Source organism: Callorhinchus milii, unplaced genomic scaffold (genome assembly GCF_018977255.1).
Source record: "Callorhinchus milii isolate IMCB2004 unplaced genomic scaffold, IMCB_Cmil_1.0 Scaffold4, whole genome shotgun sequence".
Classification (NCBI taxonomy): Eukaryota; Metazoa; Chordata; class Chondrichthyes; order Chimaeriformes; family Callorhinchidae; genus Callorhinchus; species Callorhinchus milii.
This window is the reverse complement of record NW_024704745.1, coordinates 528946-540141: the sequence shown is the minus strand read 5'-3', so window position 1 is coordinate 540141 and position 11196 is coordinate 528946. Positions and strand designations below refer to the sequence as shown.

The window sequence follows — 11196 nt, the reverse complement described above, 5'->3', positions numbered from 1 at the left end:
CGCGACATCTCAAATCGCTTCACAGAATATACTGAAAAGTGAATTGACTGTATATCTTGTGGGGAAAACGCGGCAGCCAATTGCGCACAGCAGCGTCCCCACAAACTGTCAGGGATTGAAGTGACCAATTTATTGTTATTTTTTAATGAAGAAATGTTGCGATCGTAGTATGAAGTGATAGGTTGGCTAAGTGTCTTTGAGCAAGATGCTCCATCCATGCTCCCGGTGATAAACGGGATGGCACATTGGAGATGGAATAGATTATGTCATGAGGGAAGCAACATCAACAACATGTTAAATTTACACAGCGCCTTTCACATCGGGAGGACTTCTCAACAGGGATGTTAGAGATAGCAGGTGGCCAAATGCGTGGTCGAAGAGAAGGGTCTTGAGACATAAGCGATGGACACAAATAAATAAAAAATCCTCGCATTTGCTTATAGCGCCTGCCACTTCAATAGAACTACTCAAAGTGCTTCACATGATGCACATATAACGCAATTGGCTGCCACGTTTCACCCACAAAATACACAGTCAATTCACTTTACAGTATATTCTGTGAAAGTGCTTTGAGACGTCTCGAAGACGTGATAAGAACCCATCCATATCAAACACAGGGGTTATTATTATTACTATTGTAGAGCGGTTGTGTATTTTGCAGGCATATTCAGCACCCAATTTTTATGCAGAGCAATATCCCACAAGACTTCAGCCATAAAGTGACTGACCAAGTTTATTTGGGGGAATTGTTGGTCAGGTCACTGGGAGAGAGAAACTCCCTTCTCTTTTACAAATAATCCCATGGGACCTTTCATGTCCACCTGAATAGACAGGGACTTGGTTTCACATCACATCCAAAGGACATCACCTCTGACAATGCAGCATTTCACCACAACCGTATTCCTGTGTCTACCTAAGGGATGAGTTTCAAGTCTGACAAAGAGTTGAACCCACGACTCAAAAGATTAAGCAATGCTACTAACTGAGGAGAGCCGGGCTTGATAACAGACTTGCGATTACAGCAGTAGATTCATTATAGATTAACTAACAATAATAATCCTTGCATTTGATATAGCGCTTTTCACATCTTCGAGACGTCTCAAAGCGCTTCATCAGATAAGACTGTAAAGTAAACTGACTGTACATTTGTGGGCGAAACCCGGCAGCCAATTGCGCACAGCAGCGTCCCCACAAACAGCCGGGGATCGAAAATGACCCGATTTATTATTGTTTTATTCATCGATGGCAAACCTTCATCAGGACTGCTTCAAAAGCCGCCCGAGTAAAAGCCCATTTGTCCTACAGCTTTCATCCCAGTCAAGGAGATATTCCTTTTCGAGCGCCACCGACAAAACCTACCAACCATTTGTTTGCATCGACGCCAAACAGCACAAGGTTTTCCACGCGCTCGTCAGCAACAGGACACCGCGAGACAGGCCATGGATCACAGTCCTGCAGGTGTTGGGGTGAAGCCTCGGGGCAGCCTCTGCCCTTCAGAAACCCACCGGCACAGCGCGTGTGGCACAGGGCGGTGGGTTACAACTTCGGAGGCCCCCAGTGATACTCACTCCACCACCACCCGCACACCGCAGGGGTACAGACTCCTACAGAGGGGGAGGGGAGGGGGGGCACAGGAGGGGCTTTAACTCTTTGCAAAGTGCACCTTGTGAGGGAGTGAGGGAGGGAGTGATTGAGGGAGGGAGTGAGTGATTGAGGGAGTGAGGGAGGGAGTGAGTGAGGGAGTGATTGAGGGAGTGAGTGAGTGAGGGAGTGAGGGAGGGAGTGAGTGAGTGAGGGAGTGAGGGAGTGAGGGAGTGAGTGAGGGAGGGAGGGAGTGAGGGAGTGAGTGAGGAGTGAGTGAGTGATTGAGGGAGTGAGTGAGGGAGTGAGTGAGTGAGTGAGGGAGTGAGTGAGTGAGTGAGTGAGGGAGGGAGGAAGGGAGTGATTGAGGGAGTGAGTGAGGGAGTGCAGCGGACGCACGTGTGAGAGCCGCTGAAGCAGCGCAGACCCACCGGCCCCGGAAGTCGGTGCACACACACAACTCCTCCATTTCAAGTGTTATTTGTTTTACAACACACACACAAAACACTGACTGAGAACGTTTCTACCTTATTTTCGGGTGGATGCCGACCGGCGGGGAGGGGGCAGGGGGGGAGGGGCACAGAGGGGGGAGGGGGCACAGAGGGGGGGGAGGGGCACAGAGGGGGGGGGAGGGGAGGGGCACAGAGGGGGGAGGGCAGAGAGGGGGAGGGGGGAGGGAGGGGCAGAGGAGGGGAGGGGCACAGAGGGGGGGAGGGGCACAGAGGAGGGGGGAGGGGGCAGAGAGGGGGAGGGGCACAGAGAGGGGGGGAGGGGCAGAGAGGGGGGAGGGGAGGGGCACAGAGGGGGGGAGGGGCAGAGAGGGGGGGGGGGAGGGAGGGGGGGAGGGGCACAGAGGGGGAGGGACAGAGGGGGAGGGCACAGAGGGGGGGGAGGGGCACAGAGGGGGGAGGGGCACAGAGGGGGGGAGGGGCACAGAGGGGGGGAGGGGCAGAGGAGGGGGGAGGGGCCAGAGAGGGGGAGGGGCACAGAGGGGGGAGGGGCACAGAGGGGGAGGGGCACAGAGGGGGGGAGGGGCACAGAGGGGGAGGGGCACAGAGGAGGGGGAGGGGGAGGGGCACAGAGGGGGGAGGGGCACAGAGGGGGAGGGGCACAGAGGGGGGGAGGGGCACAGAGGGGGAGGGCACAGAGGGGGGAGGGCAGAGAGGGGGGAGGGGCAGAGAGGGGGGGGGGCAGAGAGGGGGGAGGGGCAGAGAGGGGGGGAGGGGCACAGAGAGGGGGGAGGGGCACAGAGGGGGGGAGGGGCACAGAGGGGGGAGGGCAGAGAGGGGCCGGGGGGGGGGGGGGGGGAGGGGCACAGAGAGGGGGGGAGGGGCACAGAGGGGGGAGGGGCACAGAGAGGGGGAGGGGCACAGAGGGGGGAGGGGCACAGAGGGGGGAGGGGCACAGAGGGGGAGGGGCAGAGAGAGGGGGAGGGGAGGGGCAGAGAGGGGGGGAGGGGCAGAGAGGGGGGGGAGGGGCACAGAGGGGGGAGGGGCACAGAGGGGGGAGGGGCACAGAGGGGGGGGAGGGGCACAGAGGGGGGAGGGCACAGAGGGGGGAGGGGCAGAGAGGGGGGGAGGGGCACAGAGGGGGGGGGCAGAGAGGGGAGGGGAGGGGCACAGAGGGGGGAGGGGCAGAGAGGGGGGGAGGGGCAGAGAGGGGGAGGGGAGGGGGCACAGAGGGGGAGGGGCAGAGAGGGGGGGAGGGGCAGAGAGGGGAGGGGAGGGGCACAGAGGGGGAGGGCAGAGAGGGGGGGAGGGGCAGAGAGGGGGAGGGGCAGAGAGGGGAGGGAGGGGCACAGAGGGGGAGGGGCACAGAGGGGGGAGGGGCAGAGAGGGGGGGGGGAGGGGAGGGGCAGAGGGGGAGGGGCACAGAGGGGGGAGGGGCACAGAGGGGGGAGGGCACAGAGGGGGGAGGGGCACAGAGGGGGGAGGGGCACAGAGGGGGGAGGGGCACAGAGGGGGGGAGGGGCACAGAGGGGGGGAGAGGGGGGGGGCAGAGAGAGGGGGAGGGGAGGGGCAGAGAGAGGGGGGGAGGGGCAGAGAGGGGGGGAGGGGCACAGAGGGGGGAGGGGCACAGAGGGGGGAGGGACACAGAGGGGGGGAGGGGCACAGAGGGGGGAGGGGCACAGAGGGGGGAGGGGCACAGAGGGGGGAGGGGCACAGAGGGGGGAGGGGCACAGAGGGGGGGAGGGGCACAGAGGGGGGAGGGGCAGAGAGAGGGGGGAGGGGCAGAGAGGGGGGGAGGGGCACAGAGGGGGGAGGGGCACAGAGGGGGGAGGGGCACAGAGGGGGGAGGGGCACAGAGGGGGGAGGGGCACAGAGGGGGGAGGGGCACAGAGGGGGGAGGGGCACAGAGGGGGGAGGGGCAGAGAGAGGGGGGAGGGGAGGGGCAGAGAGAGGGGGGAGGGGCAGAGAGGGGGGGAGGGGCACAGAGGGGGGAGGGGCACATAGAGGGGGGGAAGGGGCCCCCTCTCTGCCGCCCCTCCCCCCCCTCTCTGTGCCCCTCCAGTTGTGGGGTCTGTCGTTTCCCCCTCTCTGTGCTGTAAGGCTGTGATGCTCTGTGGAGATGGGGCAGTGTTTAAAGTCGGGGGTTGAACAAGACGGAGATGTTCAGCTGCAAACATTGTGTGGAGCTCTGGAGCTCAGCGGCTACAACAGCAACAACAACAAAATTGCATTTACACAGCGCCTTTCACGTCGGAAGGACGTCCCGAGGCGCTGGACAGTTGGGTCGGGACCCGAGCAGTGGGGGAAAGGGTCAGGGGGAGGGGAGGGGAGGGAGGGAGCGAGGAGGGGGTAGAGAGTCGAGAGGGGAGGGAAGGGAGGGAGCGAGGAGGGGGAAATGGTCAGGGTGAGGGGAGGGAAGGGAGGGAGCGAGGAGGGGGTAGAGAGTCGAGAGTGGAGCTGAAGGTACGGTCAACGAGAAAGGTCTTGAGACCGGCCTTGAAGGAGGAAAGGGAGGAAGTGGCGAAGGCACTGGGGATGGAGTTCCAGAGCCTGGGGGCTGAGAGGCTGAAGGCCCGACCACCGATGGTAGGGCGGTTGGGGCGGGGGTTGTGGAGCAGACCGGAGCCGGAGGAACGGAGGGTACGGGCAGGTAGGTGGGGGGCTAGTAGGTCAGAGAGGTAGGAGGGAGCGAGGCCGTGAATGGCCTTGTAGGTGAGGATGAGGATCTTGAATTCGATCCTCTGGGGATGGGGAGCCAGTGGAGGCGAGCGAGGGGGAGGGTGAGGGCGAGGGTGGGAGTGAGGATGAGGGCGAGGGGGAGGGTGAGGGCGAGGGTGGGAGTGATGTGGTCGCGGTGTCTGGTGCGGGACAGTACACGAGCTGCAGAGTTCTGGATGACCTGCAGTGTGGAGGGAGGTGGCGGGAAGGCCGCGAGGAGAGAGTTCCCATAGTCCAGCCTTGAGGTGACAAAGGCGTGGACCAGGGTTTCAGCAGCGTGAGGGGTGAGGTAGTGCCGTAGTTTGGCGATGTTCCGGAGGTGATGGAAGGCGGTGCCAGTTGTGGTGCGGATGTGAGGGAGAAAGGACAGCTCAGGGTCGATCAAAACACCGAGGTTCCTGACTGGCTTTGAGAGGTGGAGAGTGCGGCCTTGGATGCTGATGGTGTCAGCGCCTGAGGTGCGGAGGCGCTGACGTGAGCCAATCAGGAGGGCCTCGGTTTTTCGCACGTTGAGCTGAAGAAAGTTGTCTCTCGTCCAGGACTCGATGTCGGACAGACAGCTGTCAGGACATCGGGGGTCGTGGAGTTGAGAGTAGAGGAGGAAAGGTAGAGTTGGGTGTCATCCGCATACATGTGGGAGTTAACCCCATGTCTGCGGATGATGTCACCACAGGGGGAGCATATAGAGGGTGAAGAGGAGGGGACCGAGGACAGAGCCCTGAGGGACACCACATGAGACAGTTCGAGGGGTGGAGGAAAAGCACTCGCAAGTGAGAGGATCTGGGTTTGATTTCCGGCAGGGAGAGATGTTGGGCAAAGATTTGAGTTAAAACTCCACACATCTGTTTACCTAGCAGTAAACCTATCGGTTAGTTGTTAAACCGATTGACGGATTGCTTTTCCAGGGATAATAATCCCTTAAAAAAAATAATAATTTGGTCACTCAATCCACGATTGTTTCTGGGATACTCCCGCGTATCGCTCACAAAATATACCGTCAATTCACTTGGCAGTATGTTCTGTGGAGCGCTTTGAGACGTCTCGAAGAAGTAATACGCTTGTATCAATTGCCAGGATTATTATTATTATTTCTCAGGAAGTTTGTAATTTTAATTTAGAAACATACCTTGGCTGTTGGGTTATTCAAACCTTTATACTGATTAATGATCAACAACTTCAAAATAGCTTTACGTCTGTTTCCACTAACTGCAGTGTTGCCTCTTTTATTTGAAGCATCACTGTAACTTCATCATGTTTTTAACAATTCTGTGTGTGCAGTTACTCTGGTTACTTAGTTTAAGGGAAAAGAAAATGATTTAAAAGGGAGAAAAGTGGGAGAAGGAAGAGGAGAGCTCTTCTTAAGACTTGCATAATGACTGAGTTTTAAAAAAAGTCCTTAAATTAAGACACGACCGTGAAAAAAAGGCAAGCAAAAAAAATGTAAATAAGTTTAAACTTATGCACAAGAATTCTCTCTGGAACCACTTGAGCGCACTGTGTCCTTGAGTTTTCATTTAAAATAACTGTCAGTTGCTCAGGTGAACTACAGCTCCCAGAAACCATGTTACATAACAATAAAGATGGATTCTAACTGAAGGAGATAACACGGGCGACCTCCACATTAATGTTAGTGAATTGAGTTTCCAGGCAGACCCCACCTCTTTTTTTCATGCCACTGAACATCTTTTAAGTTAACATCTTTATGTAGCTAAATTTTGGACAAGCTATTTACTTATTAGATCTGAAAGGCAGATTGGCTGCAAAATGGAACCTCCCTCCTTTTAGATATATTTTTTCTCTCCGTGTATTGTTGATCAATACTTTGGCCTCCAAATAATTTTATTCCATTCAACTCTATACACACACACAGAAAAAAATCCACATGAAGTGGTTGCCTTTGTTGCTGTCAATCAATGGAGGGTGGTGCCACCAGTACTGGGACAAGTTGGTTGCAGCAAAGAGGAGATGGGTGCAAACTCGTGGTCAAAGCATCAGGTTTGCCTCGAGGTTCGCAACAAAACAAAAGCTCAGAGACAGCTACTGCTTGCTCCAATTAGAGGAAGAAGACTGTGGCCCTGAGCAGGTGAAAGAAGCCTATCTCAAACTCGCAAAGTTGTACCATCCAGATAGTGGTTCTATCACAGTAGATCCCAAGAAGTTTGTGCGGGTGAAAGAAGCCTACAAGGCGGTTCTCCGAGATTTAGCTGAGAAAAGAAACGTGCAAGCCGATAGAAACAAGGATGACGATGAAGAGGAGAGATTCAAGCATATTGTTCCTCAACACAGGCACTATCTTAACTTTGAAGGTGTTGGCAGTGGAACTCCAAGTCAAAGAGAGAAGCAGTATAGGAAATTCAGAGTCAACCGTGCAAATGACCAGGTGCTGGAGTACAGGAAACGCAGACTGGAGAGTCAGGATCCAGAAAACACTATGATGGTGAAAGATATGCAGCGTAGCAAGAAAATTAAGATTACCCAAGCAGTGGACCGACTAGTTGAAGATCTCATCCAAGAATCGCTTGCCAAAGGTGACTTTGATAACCTGAGTGGTAAAGGGAAGCCACTGCAGAAATTTTCACAGTACCCATACCTTGACCCGATGACCCACAATCTAAACCGGATTCTCATAGACAATGGGTACCAACCAGAATGGATTGTGTTTCAGAAGGAAATCAAGGAAACCATTGAGCAGCTCAGGAATGATATGATGGATTATAGGAAAAAACTTGGTGAGCCTCTTACCCCACACAGGCAGGAACTGTGGACATCCAACTTTAAACAATTTAAGAGCGACGTTAAGAAACTTAATAAGACGGTGGACAAATTCAACCTAGTTGTCCCTCTTCTGACCAGACAAATGCTGCACTTCAATCCAGACAAGGAGCTCACTATTGTATTGAAGAAATATGATGCACTGATGGAGATCAAGAAGACTGAACGGGTACCAATTGAGGAAGGTGGAACTGTTGGACTGCCAAAACTCTTTGACTGGATCAAGCAGTTTCTGAAATAAGGAAATGAATGGCAATGGCTGCTGATAACCAGAAGTGATTGTCCTTGTTATAACCTGAAAATGCTTGTGTATTTAGAGGTTCCCATTACTCAGACTAGCCAAAATGAACATTGAACAAGTCTATGTCCACCAGCTTGTTGGGACATTCCTCCCCCCCCCCCACCACCCCACCACCATTTCACATTTAATTTACCTGTTGGTAAAAATTCCTTTGAGTTACAATATACGGTGATTTTCCCCCCCACACAATATAGAGGGAAGACTAATCAGATTAAGTTGCATTTTTTGTGGGGATTGGTGTGCAACAAAGAATTATTCCTAAATTTGAGCTTACTATTTGATTGGGCTGAAGGATTTTTTTTAAATAGCCCGACAAATGTGATCTTACTTTAATGTAAATGTAGAAATTGGTATTGTTTATAATACAACCTGTATAGGAGTGGTGGATATGATTCATACATGCACAGGCATGAAAGTGAAGACATGTTTTAGATTTTAGATTTTCTGTGAAGATATGTTTTAATTATCGAATTTATTGCAACATATTTAAATCACTAAATAAAATGTAAATCAAGTTCATTTCCAACAGCTTGCTTTTTTTTCTTTCTCTCCCCTTCAAGAAAGGGGCGTTAGGTTATTTATTTCCACTCTCCCTTACTTTCCTCCTGATCTACTCGACGATTAGTGGTTAGAGCACTCACCTCACAAGCCAGAGATCAATTCCCGGGCAAGGCAAAACGTTGGGCAAGTTTCCTTACTCCGCGCGCCTGTTTACCTGTTGTTCAATTGGCGGATCGCTTTTCCGGTAATAATCCCTTCAAAAAATAATAATTTGGTCTCTCAATTCATGACTGTTTGCGGGACACTGCTGTGCGTAATTGGCTGCCGCATTTCGCACCCCAAAATATCACAGTCAATTTATTTTACAGTATGTTCTGTGAAGTGCTTCGAGTCATCTCGACTAGAATTATACAGCACAGAAGAGGCCTCAGCCCATCGTATCTATGCCGGCTCTTTGAAGAGCTATCCAAAGTGATCGCACTCCCCCGTGCTCTCCCCAAAGACCTGCAACCTTGTCCTCCCCAAATAATTAGCTACTCTCTTAAAAGTTGTTATTGAATCGGTTTCCACCACCCTTTCAGGCAATGCATTCCAGATCCAAACAATCACTGTGTGAAAAAATACAGGGTAGAGAGAGCCCAGATTGGGAATCCAATTTGAAATCCTGATTTATGGTGTGATGATAAGAAGTGGTTGTTTGAAACCATGATTGTAACATCACTTCTTTCACAGTGGGTTTCTCTTCAAACAAAATTAGTAAAGCTTGTCATGAAACACTCTTTACCAGGGTGGCATTGCCCTATTGCATGGTTTCCTTAGCTGCACTAATATTTTGATTTTTTGTTAATACTTTTTTATTAAATTTGTTGAGAAATAGCAAAATAAATGAATGCAAAGTTATTCATCTACAAGTCTCAACAGAAAAATTATAACAAACATTGACCTACCAGCTGCCTGTTCTGGGATAGAATGTAACTTGATTCTACTTGTTCCTCATTCCTGAAAATAGTTATTCTGCCTCTATGTTAAAACTCTTCACACTTTGTACCTCTAAACTTTCCAAGCTGGCCTCCTCGTTTTCCACTCCAGTGTGTATCCAGCCCTCATTCTCTTCCGTTCCAAGTTCCTTGAGCCATTTATCTTGTCTTTGCCGGGTGCCACCGGCTACCTATCCCTAGCAGGTTGACTTTCAAGATCTTCATTATAATCTTCCAATGAATCCATTGACTTTGGCCCAATATGTGACCACTGGCGGTCCTACTCACTCAGCTGTCACCTCTTTCCTTCCCTCTCACCCTCCCACCCCTTTCCAACCCCCTCACCGACCCTCCCCTTTCCTCCCCCCTTGCTCCCCATCACTTTCCTCCCCTCAGCCATCCCTTTCATTCCATCTCTTTCCCTCGTTTTGCCCACAAAATATAGTCAATTCACTTTACAGTATTCTGCAAAGCCATTGAGATGTCTCAACCATGTGATAAGACACTATATCAAATGCAAGGATTATATTATTATGTCTCCTTCCTCCCCCCACCGGCCCGTCCAACCGCTCCTCTACCACCTACCCCTTTCCTCTCTATGTAGTGACTTTGACTTGCTCCATGTTTTACACTCCAAGTTGGTGGGTGAGCTTTGAACTACTTTGCCTCCCTCTACCCTGGAACTCTCTCCCTAGATCTCTCTGCCACACCCTCATCCAACAATATCTTTTTAAAAATTCTTGACCGGGCCAACCATTGCCCACACCACCCACCCCCAAATCAACTGTCACAAGAACATAAGAATTTGCTCAGCGAAAGAAGACCAAGGTCCATCCAGTCCGCCTTCCACGATCCTGTCATTCGCATAACATGTCGTGTCCCAAACTACACACTCTATCCCGAGATGTTATTTCCTAACAGAAATCGATCTAATTTATTCTTGAAACAAATGACATTTTCTGCTTCCACCGTCTGTCTCTCCCTCGAGAGCCTGTTCCACATGTTTACTACTCGCTCAGTGAAGTAGTGTCTCCGCAGTTTGTTCTGAATTTACCCCCTCAATCACAGGCCGTGTCCTCTGGTTCTACTGTTCAGCACAAGATAAAACAGCTTACAAGGTACCTTACCATCTATTCTGTGAAGCGCTTTCAGACGTCTTGAAGACGTAGTGAGGCGCGATATCAAATGCAAGGATTATTACTAATATTATTATTACACGGTGTACTCCACACAGAAGCCTCTGTTTGCCCAGCAGTAAGCAGGAACCCGGTTGCTAAGTCGGTTGGCCGATGGCTTTTCCGGGCGTAATAATCCCTTCAAAATAAATAATAATAAATTGGGTCACTCAATCCACGGCGGTTTGTGGGGGCGCCGCTGGGCGCGATCGGCTGCCGCGTTTCGCCCGCAAAGTAGACAGTCGCTACACTTCACAGGGAGTCCTGTGAAGCGCTTCGAGACGTCTCGAAGACGTGATCGGGCGCCGGGGTCAAATGCGAGGATTATTATTATATTATTGAATCCCTTCACAGCATCAGCGTTGAGCGCGAGAAAGGGCGCGCGGGTCGGGTGCAGGTTGTCTGACAGTTATTTGGAGGTCTGACCGAGCGAGCGCGATGTGACCCCTCTTGCCCCACGAGGCTCTCCTTGTTTGTCGGGCGAGGTGAGCGGGAAGTGGGGCGTTTCCCGCCAACACGTCGCCTCGGCCAAGCGATTGGTCGGTCCCGATTAGCAATCGGTCTCTCTATTGGTTCGTGAGGCTGTCACTCAAGAGCGAGGGCACGGTCAAGATGGGCGGAGGGAGTGGGCGTATCCCACCGCCAACCCGTCGCCACGGCCACGTCAGCGATTGGTCCGTCCCGATCCGACCACGTGTCTCCCTATTGGTGAGCGAGGCTGT

The 11196-nt window shown here is 52.4% G+C and overlaps 1 protein-coding gene across 1 annotated transcript; it reads left to right on the top strand.

Annotated features, from left to right (window-relative positions):
- The first annotated feature begins 5887 nt into the window (after positions 1 to 5887).
- On the top strand, positions 5888 to 8309 carry dnajc28 (DnaJ (Hsp40) homolog, subfamily C, member 28). The gene has a single exon (XM_007905973.2). It carries the CDS (start codon positions 6631 to 6633, stop codon positions 7759 to 7761), a length of 1131 nt encoding a protein of 376 aa, XP_007904164.1. The 5' UTR covers positions 5888 to 6630; the 3' UTR covers positions 7762 to 8309.
- Positions 8310 to 11196: the final 2887 nt, after the last annotated feature.

Excerpts from the sequence above, each read along its gene's own strand:
- dnajc28 (XM_007905973.2), top strand. The coding sequence starts at position 6,631 with ATGAAGTGGTTGCCTTTGTTGCTGTCAATCAATGGAGGGTGGTGCCAC.